A 25,042-nucleotide genomic window follows, 5' to 3' on the forward strand; every position below is an offset into this window, starting at 1 on the left:
CGAAACATTCAGTTGCTGTGGGTGTATAGAAATAATATTATCTGTTCAATCCTTTATAAAACTTCGTAATTTAAGTAACAATTTTAAGATGTCAACGAAGACTGGAGCTTAGCTTTGGCAGGAACACTTAGTTTAAGCATTCAGACAAGACAGAAGGAACAAAAGGTAAAATGGGAAAAAAAAGGTTGGAAAAAAGCAAGTTAATGGGCACAAAGTCACCTTATTGCTCAGGGAACACATCAGAAGAATGAAAACTACATCTGCCTGATTTCATATTTTATATTTCTCTCCTTGTTGGATGTCTAACACCATGACTAAGAGCTTCAGCAGCCTTCTTTGAACCACTAAGTGAAGTCTGATACCTGAAGAAACACTTGTCAAAGGCTCCTATTTCCACAGATATTTGAAACAGCAAAGTAAGGGGAAAACCTTTCCATAAGAAGTGCTTATTTTGCAAACTCACACATGCTCAGCTTTTCTCATATGAGCATACCTAGCGACTTTAAAAGTATATTTACAAACTGAAGATGAGCTTGTCCACAGCTAATGTGACAGGAGGTTATCAGTGGAATTTATGAAGATGTTTGCTCTTTAACACTTAGAGGATTCAAGTTTCTACAAGTGTATAGTGGATTAAAATGTGTGTTGCCTGTTATTCTGGAGAAAAAGACCTCTGCATGCAATCCTCAAAATACGTTAGAAATTTTGGACATAAATTTTTAAAATCTCAGACATGATTTAGTGCCTGGAATGTAATCAAATAAATGCTTTTCTAAAGGACAGCATTATCTTTTGATGGAAGAAAGAAATAATTTCTAGTTCTGAAAGTCTATACAAAGAAAACAAATAATTGTTCTTACTGGGAAACAACCAAACATATTAGATTTTGCAGGATATGTTTTGAACATTTTTTGTTGTGTCCAATTAAGGGCAAAAAGGTAAGGAAGATAGGAGAAGGACTTGTGAATTCAAGAAAGCCAACAGAATAAAACAATGCCAATAAAACTATACCTTGCATGTAGATGTGTTTGCTCCCACCAGAGTGTAGCCTTCTACACATGACAAAGTGATACTTGTGTTCACAGTGAAGTTGTTCCCAAGTGCGATTACATTAGTGATATTTTCTGGGAGGGGACACTTTCTGGGGCAACAGGAAATACTTTGAGGAGACCACTGTCCATCTTCCTGGCAAGTGCACACATCCACTTCTGTCGCCATTGTGTAGCCTTCCAGACATCTGCAACACAGCAAGAAGACCTGACCACAGAGACACAGCTAGGAATGAGCTAACCCATAAATTTCAAAGTCAGGAAAGTATTTTTTCGGCATTAGCTGTTAATAAGCGCATCTCAAGATTTCTATATTATTTCAAGGTAAACCTGTAAGAAGCACAGGTTCATTCTGTTCATTCTGTTGCAAGAGCTGGAGACTTCAGACTTCATTTCCAGTTGTTTCATGCTGCTGCAGCATCACAATAGAAAATGAGTTGGTGGCTTTAGTGCGTAGAGGGTACTGGATATTTTAGTGAAGTTTCTACACTATCCTTCTCTTTGCTAGGAGGGTCTTTTGTGAGGTAAAGATTGTGTGTGAGCACCAAGCAATTCTAAATGTGATCTTACTTTCTTCCAAGAAACCAAGCTTTACCCTGACCACAGATGATTTGCTTAGACATTTAAGGCTAATTCGATGGTGCTTTACCAACAACAACTCAACTGGCTTGCACTAGGTGGGATCACTTGTAAAATGGCAGCAGCACTCCCTTCACCGTGTTCAAGTTGCATGGAAATGACTGACACTGTTCAATTCACCCACCTGCCATCTCTGTCCCAGTTCTGTCCCATGCCATTACTTGCTTTGACCGTAGAAAAACCATCTCCCCTCTTGCTAAGGCTTTCTTCATCTTGAAGAAAGAGATCTCCAGTATACACACTTCAAGAACTTAACAAAACCCCTCAGTTTCTCATATCTGACAAAGGAGTAACTTGCTGACACACAGTGCTGCTGTACAGAAAATGGCACAAGAGAGATATCAGCTCTTCTATATTACAACAGGCACCTGAAGCAGAAGGAAAGAATAAAGGCAATGCCAGGAGGAGGCAAGCTGCACACCCTGCTGACTGTTACACTCACCTGCTAACAAAACCTGTATGTTGAAACCAGTGCTTCAGAGGAGGAGAATAGGAAAGTAAATGGAAATCGTAAATAAAAGTCAGTCGAGGCATCAGCCTAACAAGCTGAAATGCCTTTTTCGAGTTTTCATAAGTGGTCCAAATAATATTTTATAAAGTGCATGGCAACGTGGGCTTTGTCAATCTGAGTATGTAAAAAGTTGCACTAACTGAGGGTACATAAATCTTCAATTTTAATTCCTTCAGGGACTTTTTATGAAAACAGAATAGTGGCATCATCCTTACCTGTACTGGACCTTACTTCCATAAGTGTAAGTGTTCCCAAGAACCTCTGCATTTGGGATAGATGGTGGTGGGCCACAGCTTAACAGCTCACAGCTTGGGTATGGCTTCTTCCACATGCCAGTCTCCACACACGTCAGTTCTGGACTCCCCTTCATGACAAAACCTGTCAAGCAGGTATAGATGATGGTGTTCTCATCTTCAGAGCTGCTCCCATTGATAAATGTGTTGGGGATGATGGGTGGAGCACCGCAGGAAATCTGTCCACAGCGAGGAAACCCAGAACTCCATTTGCCAGCTGCCTCACAGGTGACTTCAGAAAGCCCCAGCAGTTTGAAGCCCTCCAGGCACTGAAACTGGACACTTACACCACAGCTGAAGTCTGTACCAAGAACTACCCCATTCTGAATCTGTGGCGTAGGACACAGACAGGGTAGGCAAGATGGAAGGCTTCCACTCCAGGAGCCATTGGACAGACATTGCCGTAAGGGATTACCATGCAGCTCATAACCAGGGAAGCATATATAGTGGACAAGATCCCCATATGTAAAGGCTGAGCCGTTCAAAAAGCCATGGGAGATGTCTTCGGGGGGTCCACAAATGACTGGTTCACAGTGTGGAGCTTCTGAGTCCCAGGTACCATCACTCTGACAGGTAAGTGTAGATGCTCCTCGCAGGGTATAACCATCATTGCAGTGATAGTGCACTTCCTTCTTAAAGCTGAAATCTGAGCCAGTAGTTCTCCCATTGGGAAGAGGCAGTGGCACTGGGCAGGTCACAGCTTTGCAAACTGGAGTGATTCCGCTCCAGCTTCCATTTGCAAGGCAGACTCTACTCCTGTCCCCATCTAACTGGAAACCTTCATTGCAGCTATACTCTGTAAGTCTCTGGAAGGTGTAGTCCTCTCCAGTCACCTGACCGTTCTCCAAAACTGGTGGTGGGCTGCAGGAAACAGGAATGCAAATTGGTTCACTGCCATCCCATTTCTGGCTTTCTTGGCATCTCCTCTCTGCAGGACCATTTAACTGGTAACCAGGATCACACTCATAGTGGACAACACTCCCACAGGTGTAGTTTTCCCCTCTTATCTTCCCGTTCATAAGCTGGGTAGGTGAATTGCACGTTAATGCTTTGCAGTAAGGAGCGGTGTGACTCCACTGCCGACTTGGCAAGCACAGGCGTGTGTCAGAGCCAATGAGCATGAATCCTGGCCTGCAGGAGTACCGCACTGTGCTGCCCAGTGTGTTCTCAGTGACATGCAAAAAACCGTTCTCTGGGGGTGACGGCAAGGTGCACTCTATTGAAACACAGGCAGGGGCAGTGCCATTCCAAGCTCCGTCCTCTTGGCAAGATAGAACAGGGTTTCCCAGCAGCTCATAGCCAGAGTAGCACGTGTATAAAATGATAGTCCCAAACAAGAATGTGGTGAGCTGCATTGTACTGTCCTCCTTCAAGGAACTTTTGAAGTCTTTCATTTTGTCAGACAGCAACATATGCGAAAGGGAGGGACTCTCTGTGACACCCTCCAGGTCGGAACGTCTTTCCCCATGTCTCAATTGCATGTACTCTCCAAAGTCAATGTGAGGAGGCAGGCCGCAGTCTATTGGAAGGCAGATTGGTGTGGAGCTGGACCATCCCGATTCTTCACAGGTCTGCATGGCAAGGCCTGACAGCTGGAAGCCTGGCACACAGCTGTAAATGACCATGGCCCCGTAGCTATAATCTGCACCCTCCACAAAGCCATTCTCAATGGGTTGAGGGGGTGGGCAATTTATGGCTTTGCAAGAGGGAACCTCTGTACTCCACTGTCCTGTTTCTAGGCATCTGAGCATTTCCTCCCCTTGGAGCTGGAAACCTCTGTCACAGAAATACCTAACTGTCTGCCCATAATGGAAGCTTGTGAATGAGTATTTGCCATTGAGGATCTCCTTAGGCATTGGGCATTGAATAGGTTTGCAAACTGGCCTTCCCCCAAGCCATTGTCCATCTTCTCCACAGAGGACAGTTGTGTTCCCTAGCAGTTCAAAACCTGGTTTACACGTGTAGAGGGCTGTGCTAAGGAAGGTGAGGCCCTGCACATCAACAATGCCATTCTGAATTTCTTCTGGTTGAGGGCACTCCACAGGAATACATTCTGGCAAAGGCATGCTCCATGAGCCATTAGCTTGACATCTGATGGTGGACTCACCCTTCAGTAAAAACCCATCCACACAGACGTATTTCACAGCACTACCAAAATGAAGAGATGAATTCAAGGGGTCACCATATGCGATATAGGGAGGTGCAGAACACTGTACAACTTTGCAGAATGGAAAGGAATCATTCCACTTCTGTGATGGCAAGCATTTCAGTACAGAGGAGCCATGCAAAACATAACCCTCCTTGCAGGAGAACTGTACAACACCAACTTGGTAAGACACTTCCCTCAAGACCAGCTGATTTTCTGCCAAGGGTGGTTCTGGACATTTTGTTGGCAGACATTTGGGGCTTTGCTTTTTGTTCCATTTCCCAGACTTTTGACATGTCCATGAAACATCTCCAATCAGCTCATAGCCTTCATCACAGAAAAACTCAACTTTGGAGCCCATATCAAAAGTTTCTCCCTTGGAGTAGCCATGCTGGATGGCTGGTGGTTTTTCACAGCTGAGGGGAGCACAGTAAGGAGGTGATTCACTGTACCATTGCCGATTAGCTTGGCAGATAAACACAGGGGTCCCGACCATCTGGTAACCAGGGTCACACTGATAAATTGCCTGATTCTCAAAGAAGTGTCCAGTGGTTTCCTGAAAAACAGGTAAGACAGAGACATGTCTGAAATGAGGATGCATGATTGGGCAAAAGGAGACTGATTTAATTTCTGTGTTCTCCTGGTTTAGCTTCTAGCTGAATCCCTGACAGCAGTAAGATTGTTTCAAAAGGAATGAAGGCAAGTTAACTGCCACAAAATATCTTGCCTCAAATGATGCACTCTGTTGTCAGGAAATCTGAGAGCACTACCAAAAGAAAACAGAAAATTCAGGGCTTAAAATGTAAAAGCTAGAAAAGAATTCCTCTGCCTTCACCCTTCCTGACCCATGAGACCAAAATATGTGTGAACAGGAAGATGGAAAAGAAATGGACCAGGGGAAGCTGCTACCAAATGTCCTATTGTTTTCAAGATTCTTTACCTTCCAGGTCTATCTAAGGTGGGAGCCCTACTAGGAGACATTTATAAATGCAACATAGTCAGCTGCAGGGCCTTGAGCAGGCAGCTGAGGAGCACCTCAAAGTTGCAGGCTGAGCTCTGACTGAGGTATTAAAAAATTTCTCCAAATGTAACAAATATATGAAGGAAGACAAAACAGAGTGATGTGCATTAATTAGAAGATGTATCTGTGTGGGAGTCTGAACAGAAATTGTTGCTATTACTGCTGGAAACCCAGGTAGGAAATGTAATGCCAACCTTCCTCCCCTAGATTTAGCAATTGCAGATTTCCTGGTAGTTAGATTTAAGGAAGGATGGAGGATGTTCAGAAGAAAAATGCTTCAAAAATTCAACATTAAATCTTTATACGTGTTTTTGATCTTCCTTGCCACAGTATTATCCTTGTGCATCAAAGAAAAACATAGGTTAAGCAGTTATTACAGGTTTGGGCTGCCACAAAGAGATTTTTAACTTCAGGCATAATTTCAATTTAATTTGAAAAGGAAAGGGAAGTTCTGACTTCAGTAAAGAAATGTGCTTGCATCAAAAGAAGAGAAATTGTTGCAAGGTGATTTATCTATTGCTTATCAGATTTTTTTCATAGCAGTGAAAAGAGCAAGGCTTGTGAACTGGCATCAGTACTTCAAATATCTCAAGAAGGGACTTGAAAGTTACCCGAGAACCAAACAAACAAGGAATAAGAGGGCAGGAAATCAATTGTATGTCATATGGCATCTTGAGTCTACCTGAAAACCCCTTTATGATACCAAATCCCATGAAGTGTTCATGCTTTTCAGACATTTTTCTGAAACAAATCCACCCGCTCTTCCCCTTTCTTATTCCATCAATCATGCACTGCCTCAATTTTAACAGAAGAGCAAAACATAAGGAAGAAAACCGCAACAGCAAGAGTTGTGAAGATATATTCAGTTTGCCATGGTACTAGGCAGATGAAAAAACTCATTCTGTACCTTAATAAAGCCATTCTCAAGCTGCGGTGCTTCTCCACAGGACACTGGGTGGCATGTAGGCAAACTGCCACTCCAGTTGCCAGTGGCCTCACATGTCCGCTTCTTCTCTCCCTTGATGTAGAAACCCTTGTTGCAGCTATAAGCCACCACTGCTCCAAAGCTGTAGTTGGACCCACTGGCATAGCCATTGCTAATGTGGGGAGGCTCTCCGCAGCGAACAGGGATGCACTGGATGCTCAGAGGAGAAGGATTCCACTGGCCCCCTCGAAGGCATTCGATCTTGGATGAAGTGTTCAGAACAAAGCCTTCCATGCACTTGAAGCTCACGATGGAGCCAGCTGCAAACTTGGCTTTACTAATGGACTCCAGGATGCTGTATGAGACGGTGGATGGCTTTTCACAGAAATCAGCAATGCAGTGTGGCATGTCCCTCCCCTCTGGAGGCACCCACTTCCCTTCTGCATTGCAAAGCAGCTGAGAGTTATCAGCCAGGCTGTAACCATCCAAGCAGAAGTAATAAGCTATATCGCCAAAGAGGCGGTGGCCACTCTCTGGTGATGCATTTTCCACGTGGGGTGGTTCATCACAGGATACTGCCAGGCACTGCTGGTGGCTCACGCTCCACTTGCCGCTGGCTAAGCACTCTATGGTTGCAGGGCCAACTAATGTGTAACTGTGGATAAGGAGACCACATAGGAAGTCAAAAAGACAAGCATTGTCAAACTCTACCTATGGTTTCCTGAAGCCCCTGCAGTATGAGCTTGTTTGCTAAAACCCCAGAAGAACAGGATCCTTTACAAAAGCCATGATCAACTTCAAAAGGAAAATCTTAAAGCCTACTTATCCATGGCTGAGGTATCACAATGGTGGGTATCCTTGTGGTGTATTGTCTCTCTCTCATCTGTCCATCCAATTACCATTTCTGAACTTCCATTTTGACTCAAACCACTACAACAAACCTAGTATTGTGCAGTGACAATCTACGCAATCCTCAAAGAAATGATCCCACTGAAAAACTATTTCTGTTTAGCAAACGTTTGGAAAAGAAAGTGATAAAAAGCCCAGCAAGGCCTTTCTGGTTTCTGTATTAGACCTGTCAATCTATTTTCACACTTGCAAGCGAAGAGAAACCTCTTAGTGAGTTACCCAGAGATCTTCTTGCCAATAATGCATATAGCAATTTAAAAATAATTTCTACCTAAAAGCTCACTGTAAAAATTACTAGAAAGCCAATAAAAAAATTACTGCTGACTAGAAAAAAACAATGAAATGACTTACAATAACATTCTACTACATGAATACCATTAGCGTAGCTGCAGTTCTCCAGTCTGTCGCTGGGTTGCAGGGACAAGCATTAATCCATGCTGCCCATCACCGCATTTAAACCCCTGCTGCTTAAATATGCAACAGGCAATGGTGTACTTACAGTACCTCTGACTGTTTTCTTAATTTTTTTTCCTCTGTGGTGTGCTCTCACAGAAAGCAAAGAAACAATAACTACTGCAAAGTCTCCAGTGGCTTTCCAACTGCAGGCTGTTCAGATTTTGAAGCAACACCTGTAAAAGTGTTTTGTCTTGTTTGCAGGATTTGTTTTCAAGGCCTCGTGGCTGGACCCCAGAAAAAAACCTATTATGTGCCACTGTTTGATATGATCCACTGTCACAGACAGACAGCTGTGACGGTCTTTAAATGTTGCTATCCTATCCCATTTAAAATGCTTGCACAGGAAAGAGAAGCAGTTTTTAAAATCATATTACAGTCCAGGAAACAGAGTAAGGATGCTTTGCTTCAATTGTTTCAAATAATATTGCAAAGCCAATTTATAAGAAAAATGCTGGCTTGTCAATTTACCTTTTTGTACCAAGAAAAAGCAGAAAATCCTCCAGTCACTTTGGGCCTAAACTGGCAAAGGCTCTGCATACCCACGCTGCCTTTTACCCAGAACAGTTCCAAGAAATTTAATGGAACTGCTCACAGGCTGTAAAGATAACCATGTACAAAGGTTCTTGCAGGATCAGAGTTCAGCATTATACGTTCATGCTTGATATCATCAAAACTGAGTCTCCTCTTTGATGAAATAGAGTCTGGAAAGGTCACTACCCAGAGTAGATAGAAACAGATTTAAAAGAATGCATCACAATAAACAGTCATAATTTTAAGGAAATATAATTTAGATCACCACAACACACACTTGTTAAACTGCCCCAAAAGCATTTTTACACCCTGATGAGACATAAGGAATTTGTTATGATCAGAGCCTTGAGTTCACCACAGAAGCACTGGTTATTTAGTAACCCCAAGGAAAAGGGCTTCCTATTGAATTGTGCTATCACTCCCCATGATTCTCCTCTATTCTGCCCTTCCAGAGTGTATTCAGTTGCCCTGAAACTACTTTAAGAAATGCCTGTATCTCCTGCTAACTTAACAGCCCACAAAAAAATCTCCCTTGAATTTAACTTCCAGAAAGTTAGGACAGAAATAGTAAAAATGAATTAGTGTGCAGTTATAAATGACTTGTGAAGCAGTGCACCAGTTTTACTTGTCCTATTAGTCCAGTAGTGCTAATCTACATACCCTTCCTTGCACGTGTAAGAGACCGTGTTTCCGAAAGTAAAGTTATCTCCACTGATGACTGCATCTTTGATGGCAGGAGGGGACCCACAAGACACAACCTTGCAAGTTGGTGGTGTGCTGTTCCAGTTCCCTGAAGATGCACAGACAAGTACAGAAGGTCCCTGAAGGCTGAGACATAAAGATCATTATTAAGGCTACCATTTCGTTCCAGGTGAGATACAGAGTGAAAGAGCTGCTTTACTTCCTGGCCCCAGTGAAACTAAGGGGTCTTTCTCACTGACATTGGTAGACCCCAAAATCTCACATCTGTTAGTAGAAAAACACCCTGATGCTGTCAGAAAAATGCTGGTCTTCACATTACTTTGAAGAGAAAGCTGGTGGATTTCATGTGGGGCCTTAATGCTCTGTGCAAACACACAATAATTTCTGCTGTAGCTTTGCCCATCTTGAGCACAAGAGAAATAAATATTTGTTTAAGATTAAAAATGTACTTGCTGGTCATCAAAAACATGCCAGTCTTGAGACTTGCTACTAGGCCTCTGCCTGCGGCCTGATTCACTCAAGGACTTAAACCACTGTCTTCACCCAGAACACTGAATAAAATGCTCCAGTTCAAGTTTGTTCAGAAAAAGGCATTCAGTTCCTTCAGGAGGTAAAGGATTTTGCTTGAGTGAATGACCGCACACATTTGAAGTTGATGGTATTTCTTGGTCTCCTTAGCTAAGGAAACAGCATTGGTTCAGAGGGTGTGACTTGGATGTCGGAACAGAGTGTGCAACAGCACCCTGAGGTGCCCTGGATGAAACTCCTTGTCTCCAGCTGCTGTGTCAGCTGCCTGTGGGCTCCCCCTAGGTCCCACATCATATCTGAGAGCCCTACATGGGATGGCCTGATTCCCTACAATTTGGTCTCAAATGGTATTAGAGCCCCAAGTTTAGTTGACTGAAATAAGTTAATGGAAAAGAGCAACACTGACCTGTAATGCCCTTACAAATTTGGCACAGGCCCTTGTCAGGGAATTGGGCTCTGCCTACCTGTGGCAATATGTTTAAGACTAGAAAGACTTAAGAGGTGCATGAAAGAAGAGAATGGGTCCAGAAATAATGCATATGATGGACACTGCTTGGGAGGGCTTCCTCTGGAGTGGTGACCACAGGAGAGAGGGCCTCTCTCCCCAAGCTGTGGTAGACAGGCAAAGATAAAGAGTCAAAACTCACATGGTATTTGCTGCCGAATACCATGTCCGAAGTCCATAGTCAAAAAATTCACTGGTATTGGTAAAAACACTGCCTGGTTTAGTGGAATACAGTCAAGCCCGCAATGTGAATCTATGAGTTAACATCACGCTGAACTGCAGCTGATGTATCAAGTCATGTTAACACGATTAAAACATTCATCAAATGAACATACCTCACCTACCTGCCGGCATCTGAACATGGAAATGCTTACAGCAGGAAAATGCAGGAAAAACCCATCTCTGAACATGTCCATAAGAGACCACTTATGTCAAAGTATATCTGCTAGAGGTACAAGCAGATATCAGGGGCAGAAACCTGCATGTGCAGCCACATCCTTGGATATAGCATTAATGTATTAAGTTTTAACTGTAGCATGTTAAAAATGTGTTTCCAGTATAATTTCTTACAAATGTAAAACAGAACAATACCTTAGAATAAATTACTACTACAAAGAGTTCAAAGAGTAAATGAGTAACTTCCAGAAAGTTCCTGCACAAAAGGCATTGTAAAGCAATAGCAAAAATAATATTGGGTATGAACAACAATTGTAGAGGTATAATAACCTTTAAAAGACAAATGAGAACTTTCAGAAACAATGAAAACCATTTTTTCTGGAAGTTTAAGATATTTTTATAAGTTAGAGGGTAAAATGAAAGCATTACATATGTATATAGCAAATCCTGAGTGACTTTTCTGAAGTGCTCCTGCTCAGGATAAAACACAGGAAGTACTCTCAAGATATAAAGAAGTCTTCTTCAATTCTGTTTTAGTACTTTATCTTTCTGAGCAATGATCCCAACTTTGTCTCTTTCAGAAATAATTTAGAGCTTCTAGCAAGCATGCCACCTGCATTTGGCTCAGGAATGTTCATGCATTTACCTATATCCATCATCACAGGTGTATGATACAGAGGAAAGGTAGGCTGTGCCACTCAGTGTGTATCTTCCATTGCTGATATCCTGTGGGTTAGGGCACATCACCATTTCACAGGAGGGGGGAGCATGATTCCAAACGCCACTAGCAAGGCACAGAATTTCCCTTTCACCCACTAAGTTGTATCCATCACTGCACCTGTGTTAGAAGAAAAAAAAGTGCTATCAAACACAGGGCCTTTCATGCACATCATAATCAGCCATTCCTTTTTTCTCATCATCCACACCTGCATAAACCATCTTTCTTTTCAGGGCATAGATAAGTAGTACTGGAGTAAACATTCAGCTCTGCTAATGAACAGCCACATCTATAATCAAATGTCTTTCCATTATTTTAATCCCATCTTGCTCCTCTCCTTCACTTCAACCAATCTCTCAATTCAGCCATACTCTTATTTGCTGCCAGATCGTCAGTCAGTTATTAATACAGCACTTCAAACATACTGAATTCCTACCTGTACACCACCTTATTATGGTATGTAAAATTTGAGCCAAAAATGGCACTGTTCTCTGGAATAACTGGAGCACCACAGGATATAGCTTTAAAAAGACAGGAATACAAGAGAGGTTGATATAACACAAACAAAAATGAACAGAAAATTAGGATTTGCTTTGTTTTCTCTGAATAGATTCAAAGAGGTATAAAGCCCTAGGTAACACTGAGTTCTTGACTAACCTGTAAATGACATTTAGGACTCTTATCTGAATTCACCTTACTGAGAAACTGAACTAACTGCCTGTAGGTAGTTATAACCCCTCTACAAACCACATGCTTGACTGTCAAGAGGACTCCATATCTACCTCTCTCTATGGACAAAGTAATTGTTTTTTTTGTTTTTTTTTTTTTGTCAACTCTTCACTTTACCTGTTGCTTCATCTAATTTGTTCTGGTTTTCTAAAGAAACAATTTCTGCTATTATACCATGACTAATTACATGCATCAGCCTGTTCTTTCTGGCTGCTTTTTATCCACAGAAACACAGTTAATGATCTTTAAGTCATTAATTCCTTGAAAATGGAAGGCTGGGTGGAGGAGAAATACACTTCTAATGCTTGCATTAGAATGAGTCTATACCTCTGACGCAGTGGAGAATCTGTGTAAGAAAGTACCACTACAAATATGACAATTGTGCTTATGTCTTAAGAAAACAAAGATTTCATCACTGAGATCCAGATCTGCTAGTGCAGGGTTGCATAAGCTGCTGTGGTCTCTAAAGGCTCTTCACTACTACTTTGACCCTTCCATCTCTCTAATGTTAAAGCTGCATTTCAACATGCATTCTCCCCAGAAACCACACCTTCACAATAGGGTATTGGGTGGCTCCACTCTCCAGACTCCATGCAGGTAAGTTTTGTTGCTCCTGTCAGCTGGAACCCATCTTCACAGGAAAATGTTACTTCACTGCCAACACTGTAAGTATGCCCATATAAACGGCCATGCTCTGGGTTCCCTGGATTACGGCATTTCACAGGTTCTGAGGAGGAAGAGGGAAACTACGAATAATATAACTGAGTGTCAGGTTTTATAAACAAGTTGCAGGAGGTATCCTTGGGAATTTGCTGAAAGTAGGAAGGCAAAGCACATGGAAAACACTCATAAGTAGTTCACAGCCTTTTCTGTGTTTTATATGTGACAGACACTGAAGACTCAGGGAAGAAAGCTAATCTTGCCATGGAAAAGCCCTCTGTAACTCAGTTTGCATTCATTGTCAGAAGCAAACACATCTTACAGTCATTTTTTCCTCTGTGTGGGAAAGCCCATTCCAGCATGTCCACCCCTGAACAAGAAAACAACCCGGCTACCTTTCATCCCAACCTAAGCCACTATCTTGTTATCTTCTTCCAAATTTACCTTGTTTAATGTTTCCATAGGCAGCTCTAGCCCTACTCAGATGCCTGTATTAAAGTATTTCTCCACTGCAAAGCTCTGCTCTGAGAAGTCACACACTATGGCCTTCATAGGTCTTGTGCTCCATGTGCAAGAGGATTTTGCATGTGTGTATGTCTTGGAGCAGAATCTCAATGACAGCTGGAGCGGTGAGTTTTCCAGAAACAAAAGGAGGTGCTTCACACAGACTCATCCAGACCAAACTGACCTGGAGATGAGAGGATGCCTGTCCTAGATATTAATTACTGGCAGCTGTCTTCCACAGTGGGAAGCAGGATACTAGCCTACACAGAACCTTGGAAAGGCTAGCCTGATGATTTTCTTTCCCATACCTGCACATTTTTTACCATCTCCTGTGTAAGGTGGGATGCAAGTGCAAACATAGGATCCATTTGTGTTGAGACAAGATGCATGCTCATCACAGTCTGATCCAACAGCGCATTCATCAACATCTGCAAAAACAAAACAAAGCAATCCACAAAAACCACGTCTCGAGTGTGTTATTTCTAGCAAGAATTTGCTTTAAATTTCTGTCTTACTAACTGCTAAGAGGAATAACTTTAAGTAGCATAATAAAAAAGCACTCTTACTGCAATCATTTTTTTTGATCCATTGGTAAAAATATTTAATATTCAAACAAATATTTGTAACTCACTGTAAAGTTACATTTTAACTTTAATTATAACTCACAATACAGTATTGCAAAGCATGAGAAAACTAGAGATAAATATTATTAACCTTCACTCAGTACTTCCACAAAAAGTACCTAGCTTCCAAACTGCAAAACAACAGATATTGTAACTATTGTTACTACTAGTCTGGGTAGACACTAGGAAGAAGGATTTTTGCATTAAACTCTTGCTTGGAAAATCCTCTATATCTAAACCTTCTTACTTGTAAGACAGGAAACTCAGCCAAGACGGGAAATACTCTGAAAATATTACAGCCCCATCTTTGTTGAACAGCATAAGACTAGGAATAAGAAATGTTTACTATTGCAAGAAAAGTTAGAAGTAGTTAAACATATATTAGTAATTATAATTAACTATTTACATAACAGTAGCACCTAAAAATCCCAATTGATAATTTATGATCCATGTAGTTTGGTACCACCCAGAAAAAAAAAAAGAACAAGAAATCCCTCTAGAATACCTCATAGCATCTTTTAATCTTGACAGTAAGGAAATGTCCTTGATGAATAAACAATGAGTCAAAATTACAACAGGTCAATTTCAAAGTATCTAATTGCAAAAATGCTGGCATCAGGGATTATTTTCTATAAATGTGCTTGTTTCAGACTGTTAGAGAGAGGTAGAACAATTCTTCACTAAATGCCCTCCTGCAGGATGCTTGTTGACCTAGGTATAGCATGCAGACACACAGCTTGGGTTCTTTGCCCATTTCCAGCAAAAAAAGCAACTGGTTAAAAAAGCAAGTCAATTTACTGAGTTGCAGAGTTTATTCTTTAATGCTGAATGAGTCTGATCACATTGAAAAGGAGTTTCTTTCTGACATGCAGGATGAAAACTGCGCATTAATACCAAAACAGTTGCCAATTACACAAGTACCAGGAGAAAGCAAAGTGCTAACACCGCAGAACTGGAATGACTATTTCTTCTGTATTTTATTGTTAGGCAAGACACTTCCAATGAAGTGGAAGTACACAGTGAATCAGACCCGTAACAGTACAAAAGGAATGCTTCAATGCATAGGTAAACCAGGCTTTGTTAGCACCTGCTTGAAGCATGAGTCAGAAAGGTAAATGATGGGTCATGGTGACAAATCCACTCTCGTTTTCATTTCCCATTACTCTGCTTTATGAGAGACAAGGCAAGCTGGAAGGTGGGGCATAAGCCTTTTCCTTCTGAACAGTCATGACTCCTACTCCATAGAGATTGAACTATGTGAACAGCCTTGAAGCACCTGTGATGACTGCATGTTCTGAAGGAGTGCTGGTGGACAGGATGCTATGAAACTAGATGGATCCTACTCCAAAGTGAATTTTGGCAGAACTAAACCACTGTTGGCTTTTCTTTTGTTTGTCTTGGCTGAAAAAACTACGTGCTCTACTTACATAGAATTAAGAGTCAAATCAAACACAAATCTTGCCAGTTTCTTGCAGTGCAACTCTCATTTTAGGCATGACTAAGACTGCAGTGATCCAAGTACAACTAGCTCATGGATTCCAGCACGGTCTGCTGGAGACACGGCCCTGCAAGACCAGTGACACCCAGTCCTTTTTATGCAGTACAATGCCAGCCCATCTCACCTTTCAGCAGCTGGCACACCAGACCCAGCTGACCAGCAGGTAAGTTATGATGTGGCAGCTGTATGAACTGCGTCCATAAATGCTCTCCCAGCCCTCCCAATGCTGCAGCTGCTTGCTGGTAGGCATGTGTGACTCACTAAAACACTCCCGCAACGGAAAAAGGCTCAGAGGACACCGGCAAAGCTGATCTGCCCATGAAGCTTCGGGAATGAGGAGACAGTAAGGTGTCCTTTCTTTCAGGTAAAAAGCAATTAACAGTTGAGTGGATCAACTGGAAGTGTAAATGCTTCTCCTTAAAGCTTAAAGCTCATTAAAGTGTGTGATTGTCTTTCTGAGTTAGCCAGACCAGCGTGGAGGGGCATGTAGCTCAGGTGAACGAGCCACAACAAGCCATGAATTATAAATGTCAGACAACTAGCAATGGGCTTGAGCTGACCTGAACTCACACACTCATTCCCAGCTACTGGGGATGTGCAATGTCATGATGGTGAACATATTATAGAGCTTGAAAATGGGAAACACATCAGAATTGTGCTTAAACTGTCTATCGCAATTGCTGTACTTTGTTAAGTGACTTGAATTTGTTTCTGTTGTGTTATGCAGTACATTTTGTATCACTACGGTTCATCAGAAATCCTATGCAGCACTAAATGTCTTCAGGTGAGTAAATGTGATACAAAATACTACAATTCCCATGCATGAAATATCTAAATAAACCTCATCAGAGAGCATGGGACACTGACACTATGCTGATGCACAATGAAATGCACAGGTAAAAAGCACAGAATTCAAGGATTGGAGGACATGAAAGGAGAAAGGTTGGGAGTGCAATGCAGGCCTATTACATATATAACTTTATGTATGTTTGATAAATGGAGGGTATGGGGCATACAAGAGGATGGACAGAGAAAGGTGACAGAATGTAGTTTTGGTTTCACATAATGCTGAGCATGATATTTCAGAAAAGTGAATATTTCGGATTATGACTCTGGGATTGTGGTCAGCTGCCACAATTCAGGATGAATTTCCATTCAAACCTAAGGACACAGGAGAAGTGTAAGGTTGTCAGTGCATGCAGCCAAATGTATAGCACATCTTACCCAGGCAAGATGGTGAAATGCTGTTCCAGCTTCCATTGTCCAGGCACAGCATTCTGGAGTCACCCAACAAATAGTAGCCACTGTTGCAGTGATAGGTAGCAGTACTGCCAGCAAAAAAGTCCTCAGCTGAATAAAACCCATTTTCTAAAGTTGGAGGCACTCCACAGCTGATTCCTGCAACATGGGTGAAAAGAGGGCACAGGCATTAGCAGAGCAAACACAGATCATCAGAATAATTCCACAGGAGAGCCACTACCACATGTTTTATCTCTGCAGCTATACAATCCCATTAACAAGAAGGCCCAGTCCTTTTCTGAAGCAGCTAATCAATGCCAGGTCTAGTGGAGGGTCTTGTTTTGTGGGCATTTGTCATTAAGAGACTTAGAAGGACTCCCTAGCTCCCGCTAGGAAAATTTTGCTAGCTCTGGAGGAGACATCTGTGACTGAGATCTGAGCAGATTCCCTTTAGTCACAGAACACTTCTGGTAAGCAATGATCCTCGGTGAGTTGTAAAGAAAAAGGAAAACTGAGTTTGCCTTCCTGGAGGTTGCTGTTATTTCCCTTTGCTGAAAAGCAAGCTCAGTGTTACCATGTTTAAACATTGTTAAAGTAGCTAACAGATACTGCTAAGAATTACAGTACTGGCCTGAGACCAGAAGTGCTTAATGGTGGAGGGATTGGAACTGACCTCACATACAGCCCCAGGCACCACTTCGAACGACTACAGTAAATAAGCCCATCTGATCCCGGTTGTGCCAGCAGAAGGCATCCCTATACCTTCCTGCCGGTGTTTTTTTATTTATTCTAGCATAGTTGCTGCTGTGCATCTTTATCTCAGTCAAAAATGCATGAAGTTATTCCAACAGCTACACAGCTCAGGCTTGTAGCTACAGGGGTTACACAAAGTCCTTGCCCCCTAGCTGTGTGCAAGGCTCACACAACAAGAATTTAAAGCCTATGGTAATAGAAGCCAAGTACTTCCTGCAGAGGAATAGAGCTGGAGAGCCTGTGACAAAGACATGCTGTCAGGCATCTGTGGTGTTGGGGGTATTTAGCACCAGGAAGAGGAAAAGGATCCTGGCAGGTGAAGACACTGATTACACTGAGCCTGCTTCACTCAGTACCTTTTCAGGCCCACACCACTAGAATAAACCTGCAGTTCGTCATGCAGGAAATAGGTATCTTCAAGCAACTTTCATCCATCAGGTACTTGTGGAACAGGTACCTTGAAAGGAAAGGCCAGTGGGCGAGTCTGGCCCTCATTCACTCAGCTTGTTTGTGGCAGGTCAGCCCTGTTCTGAGTTCTGCACTCTACAGGTAAAACTGCATGGCCCAATACAGAGAAACTAGAAACACTAACAGGATTCTGGTGATTTGCCACTGATCACACACCAAGAAAGTGCAAAGCTGTCTCTGCCAGTGAACTTTCCTTCTGCCCAGCAGGACTTGCTTTTGGATAAATCCTCTCAGGCATGCTATTCACTATACAGAAGATGAGACAGACCGTGGACTTGTGCTACAAAGAACTGAATAAAGAGGAAGACATTAAAATCAGATTAAATCTAGATCAAACTATTTTACAGGCATTTTAACAAGTGTGATGATTCTCTCCAAACTACATATAAATTCTGGGATTATGCAGTATCTACTTCTGGAGCTAATTTACTATTCTGCTGAAATGAAAAATGTAATCAGCTCCAACAGAAGCAAATGCAGTCACATGTGCAGTCACAACAGAGGAGGACCAAAGGAAAGGAGAAAATAGGAACGGGAATCACAGAATCAAAAGAAACTTGGCAGCCTGAATACATACAGATCAGTTTCTTTGAAGAAATCCTGTAAATCTTGGAGTGCTTCCAAGTCCTAACAAAAATATCTGCTGCCTTTAAAGAAATTAGCTCATAACTTACTAAAGTCAAGGCTTCTACTTCAAACCAGATATTCTCAGTGACATTTAAAAATTACAGAGATATTCTAGCATTTCCTGTGCATCTTCCACAGCCCTGATACCACTGGGGAGGAAAGTACCAGACTGCTGATCCAAATGGACTAATTTCTCCCACGGGCATTAGAAACTGACTGAAAAACATGTAAGAACCTGATCATGATACAGTTTCTGCTCAGCAAAACAAGAGTTTAGTTTTAAGCACATATGTATATGCTGTAACATGGATGGATTCAAGTGCATGATAGCTGCAGAAATGAACAGGCCATGGAAAGTGATAAGGTCCTAATAAAAGCTAGGGTTTCCTAATCCTGCCAACCCTCTGAGACAACTCACTTTCACAGCGGGGAAAAGGCCGTGTCCACTGTCCCAGGTTAAGGCAGTGTTGAACAGAGTTTCCCACTATCTGGAATCCTGGGTCACAGGAAAGGCTCACTTTTGACCCTGGCTTTAAATCAGCAGAAGAGGCCCGTAGATGTGGTATGGATCCTTGCAAAGATGGACAGTCTGTGGACAAAATATATGCATACGGTAAGAGATACAGCTGCCAGCTGAAATGAATAAATTGGTTATGTGATTTTTTGATCCTGTATAAATTAATCCAGGAAAAAGCTCTGGGAAGTGTTATGCCTGCTACATCCCACTTGGGTCCAAAGGGTTTTGAGAATCATCAACATATAAAATCAGAAAAGGAATCTGGAGGAAAAGAAGCAAGGAGGCACCAGGTATTTTAATACTGTACAATTATAATAAAAGGCAGGAAATTTTTTTTTTGTGGTCCAGCACCGTCTTCACTCTTTTCCCATCTCAATTCAGGAAGTAATAAATCTTTGTCAGAGATTTCAATGAACTTTTGCTACAAAACCCTGGAATTTAAGGAATGAAGGACTGCATGTTCTAACTGTCAAATTATCAAAATAGTTCACTGAAGGTTAGTAGGGCAAAGGCTGCAAGCTAGCATAGTTGACCCCATTAAAGAGTCTTATAGCATTGTTCAGAAAAAAAAGGGTTCTAGGAAATAAAGTTCTAACCAGCACAAAATATACTCTTGTAATCTATCTTCACTCTTCCAACAACTCCTGGCAGGAAATCTGGCCAGGCTAGTACATTTCCTTTTTGCAGTTCTTCTGGACAGGATGTAGCCAGAGATTCTACCTATGGATTTAAAACAGTTGGTTAGGTGATGTTTAAGGACAATGTAGGAAAAGAATATTTGAAAAAAAAATTCCCTTTGTACGTCCATGCAACTAGAACAGATCCTTAAGAGTGTAATTTTCATCCTCTCTAGCACAAGAGGTTCCTGGCTGAAGTAGTTATTATTCTGCCCTTATTAACCGTCTAGATATGGACAGTAGGTGCTGAGTCACTACCTGAAGGACTACTTGACATACAAACAAGGTACCGAACACAGTTCTTGAGACACAATTGCATTTGTTACTGTAAAAGAAAAAGGCATCTACGTCTACAGAAAAAGACAGTAATGAGGATGCGACCTGAAGAGAACATTTATCTATTTGCAGGAAAACGTCAAATAGGAGCCAAGAGGACCTTAATGTTCAAAACCTGCATTCTGAAAACTGCTAGCACTCCACCACAATTAAGGGACAGAAGTACAAAAAGGAGCTGCTTCATAAGGCACTTAGCTGTTTTGAGGACAGAAGTTTTGTGAACTGAATTAACTAGACTCTCTAAAACACTGAAGGCAAGGCCCAACCAAAGCAGGCCAAAGACATAACTGACTGAGTTCTGAAAAAGGAACTATATAGGCCAACTAAGTACAGGAAGAAGAAAGGAACACACTGTTAGATCAACAGCAGATTAATATCTTGAGAGAAAGTATAGTCATATGTCTCTGATGAAAAGGTTTTCTCGGATGGGTGATTGGCTTCTTGTAAATTTCCAGTGGATGAAAACAACTACCAAGAATAATGTTCTACACTATCTGTCCTTGTGAGAAAGAAAGGTACATCATGAACTTTGCATGACTTGTTCCCATATTGTCCCTACTGTGAACTCAGTGAGGCAGATTGGACTCTTCTAGAGTCAGTATAGCTGGAGAAGAAACCAAAGTTCTCTGCTTATTCTGAGGCCATTTCAAAGTTTTAATTTCAGCAATATGTGCCAATGGAAACTGCTCAGGCCAAAGGCTGCAAACAACCTGCAAGGAATCTGCATGAAAAAATTTCCAGTTTGTGAATCAGCCCTTCCAAACCATATGATGGAGAATGGAGGGCCAGAAAGGACCTCACAGTTTCCTATATGCTAATCATATTTCTATTGCTGTCTATTCAACAATAAAACAACCAGACGGGTGGTTTACCTAGACAAAATTAACGTGCAAGTGAATGAGCAACTAAAGCATGGAGATGAAAAATCTTAAAGACTGGGTTCCACCTTCCTTTATTCACTAGGCAACTTATTCTATCACTGCTTTCCTCTAGGGCTGAGGATAGGAATGAATAGTGAATAGATCCAGCTGGCTGCAACAAAACTAATGATAACAGATAACAATAGCAATTTACTATTCCAACCTCTGGAATGAATGAGGTAAAAATTTTATAGGAAGCTTACTTGGCTCAGCTTCCTGTTGGGTGAGTAATATGGATACCATAAATGAATGGCAGGATTTTCTTCCCCTTCCTAACTCAATTGCATCTGAAGGAAGTGAGAATTCAATCAGATCCATCATAAAAGAGGGACAACTACTGAGAAAGTCTCAGAAAATCACACTTAAAAACTCTTCACCAGTGTGCCCTGTAAAATCACATGTATGCTTATCAGCTTCAAAACTGCTAGCGAACAAAAATTTGAAGATATGACTTGGCAATGCAACAGTTGGTGACCCTAAAAGCCAAGAACAGCAGCAGATGGTTGGGCAGTTTTAAACCTAGCAGAGAGGCAAAGTAGTAAAGAGAAAGAAAGAGAGGAGATGTCTGGATACTGGAAGGAAAGATTCTGCTTTACTTTTCCTTTTTGTTAATGTTACTATTTCTTGTTTGGATCATGGATAACACACAGCTATAAACCACCAATTACTGGTAAAACTTAAAAAGCCCAAAAAGCCAGGAGAAGAGCAAAGTCTTTTAATACAAAGATCCTTCACCAAAGAAATGCCTGTAACTTCAAACATTTTTCTTTGCTGTTCAAATGTTATCAACAGTATAACACTTCTGACCTTCAGGACTGAAATACTAATGAGCAGGAAGTGGTGATGTAGCACTGTCATCAGGTTTGAAGACAATATTAAGCTGAGCACACTGACTGGGCCTCCCAATGACAGAGTTGTATCCACAGGGACCTTGACAGGTTGGAATAGAGGGCCAACCCAGACTTCACAAAATTCAACACAAAAAAATGTGAAGGAAAAAACCTCTGAGCAATGTAGGCTGAGATAAGCCAAAAGCAGGAGCAGCTCTGTGCAAAAGGACTTAGGGACTCTGGCAGGCAGTGAGCTGAGTACTGGCCAGCTGTGCACTGTGCAAATAGTGAGGACCAACAGCACCCTTGGCTCTGTGAATAGTTACAATCAGAAAACCAAGGAAGTGATTATTCCTTCTCAGTGCTTATTAGATTACATCTGGAGCACTGCATTCCATTTTAGGCTCCTCACGGCAAGAAAGACACTGACAAGTTTGGGGACGGGATGGAACATTTGCCCTGGGAGGAGAGCCTGGTTCAGCCTAGAGCAGAAACAGCTATGGGGACACCTCACAGCAGCCCCCAGTGGGTATGGGGATATTATCAGGTACACAGAGTCAGGCTCATACAGTAGTGCATAGTGGAAGACAGAACCAGTAGTCATCAATGGAACTGGGAGGTCCCAACTAAATTTAAAGAAAATAATTCCACTCTGAGGATAACTAAGCACTGAAGCTTGTCTCCCGGAAAAGCTGAGGTATCACTGTCCTTGCAGACATCTTTCAATCTATATTAATTTGTAACTCAGCGGAAGTTTAGTGCTGCCAAGCCTTTATTTTTGGTACCTGGCTAGATGTAACTCAGTATTCAGTTATTCTGCCCATAGAGACTTTTCCTGAAACTATATAGCTCAGCTTTTTCAGTGTCTAATGCAATGACAGAAATTCTGATGTCTCCCCTCTGAAGTTTTAACGTTACCTTCACAGAGCAGAATGAAGAAACTGTATGTAGTCTGTAAAACAAGGACCTAGCCTATTTCACTGGATTTTTCTCCCTCTTCTAGCAGCACTGTTAGATTTTATGCAAGCCCTCCTTTCTGTTTGGAAGCCACATACTACAGAAAGGCTAAATCAAAATATAAGGTGACTCAGTGTTGATTTTACCAGACTCAGTTTTGCTTAAAGCTACTCTACTTACTTCACAAAGCCAGAACTTCATCTGGTCCCCACTGACTTCTGTGGGAGTAGAGGTCTACCCAATATGCTAACTTGGAATGCCTTCACAAATGTTCATCCTGTGCTTAGAGCCCTCCGCTCAAAGAAGTAAAGACTTACCTGCTGTGGAGAAAGTACATGGTCCCAAATGTTGAGCTGGCTGATGGAGCCCACAAAAGATTCAGCTGGGTTGAATCCTTCTCCTTTTTGATCTTGCTCTTGACCCAGCACTAGTGCACCACCACCTAAACTCAGAATTTGAACAGAGATCAGAAACAAAGCCTTACAGCAAGGATCCCATCAGAAGATTAAAAACTAAGCAAAACAAAATTTTGCTACCCTGTGTTACTAGGATTTTGCAGTGAAGACCAGCCACCTTCAACAAACTCTCTCAGCAAAACCTCTGGGAAGCCTAAGCTAGATGGAAGTAGGTCAACATAATAATTTGGAAGTGACTGCCAAACATGTATGAGAGCAGAAATCACCTATGGCTGCTGCACCAGGAATGATACTGGCCCAAAGAAATCACTTCTAGGTCAGTATTTGAAGCATAACACACAAGAATGTAAAATGCAGTTCTGAGCAGTTGGGGTATATTTTACAGGACTAACATACACTTCCTGCTCTATACAACAGCTCACAAGTAATTTGGGTCAAATGTGATTCCATACGCTCAGAAGCACACTTGAGGGTAGTCAGTGCCCTGAGACATGGCACACAAATTAAATTTCTTCTCCTTGACCAGTAACATGTGAATGTGCATTTTGCATATCATAGGGTATGTGGACAAGGTCAAAAAGTAATGGAGGCAGCACACTTCCTTAGGTCTTACCTCTGGAGAGAATTCCAATGTAATTGTGAAAGATGGGCAGGCATGAAGTATATGGACTAAAATGCTTCAGTATTTTATTTTTTATTTTAAGAAAATATTTTTGAAACTCTATGTAAATTTGGGGGGTGGCAGTATGCAAACCGTATCAAAACAAAATCTCTTTGGAGCCAAATAACACCAGGCTTTCCACAGCTCTTCAATGCTGAAGATAACTCCATGTCCTCTGATACTACTCTGTAGATGACTGATCACAGGAAAAAATGAGATAGCAACCCCCACCTTGTTAGAAAGAAATACAAACATAACTTTAAATAGATGACAGAAAAGAACAGGAGAAGGCTAAGTTAATCAACTCTGAAAACATGTATGTAAGGGAAAAGCCAGATAAACTTAATTTTGTTGAGTGAGAAACTTATTCTCACAAAGCCATTCCAGAACCAGCTCTGCACAGGTTCCTTTGAGGACTAAACTGTGTCATCCCTAAAACAAGTTACCTACTAATTCACCCTAGAAATGAGCATTTTGTCTTCAATGATGCTGAGGGAGGGGAACCGTCCTTACAAACAAGAAGAGCAAACATGAGCTCTTCATAAATGCTGAAAATGCGAATATATACTAAAAACACCTAAATAAACATTTACTTGCATGTTCTGCAATAAAAAGAGAATTTAGGCAGCAGATCTGGTATAATGTTAATAAAGCATACCAGGGATTTTTGATCCAACAGAGAGCCCGCTGCCACCATCGGACAGTTTTCCATCGATGTACACCTTCCATGCCCCATCTGTGCTCGTCCATGTGACCGCAATGTGATGCCAGTTCCCATCGTTCACTGAAGGACAGTCTGTTATCTTCTCTTTCCCATTCACATAAAGAACCCAGCTGCATGGAAGGAAGATGCAGGCATACTCAGCTGCAAGCAGAAACTTTAAAAGCATGGTCTGTCCCCCATGACTCAAAGAAATGCTATTTGGCTAACAAGGTAACTGTGACTGCATTATAAAAGAAATCTCTCTTGGAAAATCATCATATCTCTCTCCCAGAGGACTTGGAAGTTGGTTATCATATACAAAGCATGGTGAAATAAGTAAGATGTTTTTGTAAAAAAGTATTAAGACTCAAGTAATGGCTGCAAAGTGGATTCTTAAACTTTTCTATTGAGTTTGGAGTCATAAGTCAGTATAAGTCATACTCTGTTTTTATAAAAGTACAAGTCATACTCTGCTTTTAGAATCATGCTAGAAGTACTCTGATTGCTGAGCTCCATTTAATCCACTCACTGTCTCAATGAGCCATTTAGGTAAGATGAGAATGTAGTCCAGAAAAAAAATACCATGTTTTCTAAA

At 41.6% G+C, this 25,042-nt stretch overlaps 1 protein-coding gene across 1 annotated transcript in view; it reads right to left on the minus strand.

Moving 5' to 3' along the window:
• SVEP1 (sushi, von Willebrand factor type A, EGF and pentraxin domain containing 1) overlaps positions 1–25,042 on the minus strand; it is a 117,422-nt gene that overhangs the window by 22,993 nt on the left and 69,387 nt on the right. Inside the window, exons 27-39 of the mRNA XM_085042305.1 lie at positions 24,403–24,578; positions 22,985–23,109; positions 19,544–19,667; positions 18,849–19,019; positions 16,568–16,741; positions 13,531–13,650; positions 12,609–12,785; positions 11,766–11,850; positions 11,258–11,449; positions 9,141–9,308; positions 6,567–7,239; positions 2,415–5,194; positions 1,012–1,237 (exon numbers count right to left, since the gene is read on the minus strand). Coding sequence (XP_084898431.1) covers positions 1,012–1,237; positions 2,415–5,194; positions 6,567–7,239; positions 9,141–9,308; positions 11,258–11,449; positions 11,766–11,850; positions 12,609–12,785; positions 13,531–13,650; positions 16,568–16,741; positions 18,849–19,019; positions 19,544–19,667; positions 22,985–23,109; positions 24,403–24,578 — 5,191 coding nt within the window. The remainder of the gene's footprint in view (positions 1–1,011; positions 1,238–2,414; positions 5,195–6,566; positions 7,240–9,140; positions 9,309–11,257; positions 11,450–11,765; positions 11,851–12,608; positions 12,786–13,530; positions 13,651–16,567; positions 16,742–18,848; positions 19,020–19,543; positions 19,668–22,984; positions 23,110–24,402; positions 24,579–25,042) is intronic.

The sequence above is a fragment of the Lichenostomus cassidix genome, chromosome Z (assembly GCF_008360975.1).
Source record: "Lichenostomus cassidix isolate B80296 chromosome Z, HeHo_3.0, whole genome shotgun sequence".
NCBI lineage: Eukaryota > Metazoa > Chordata > Aves > Passeriformes > Meliphagidae > Lichenostomus > Lichenostomus cassidix.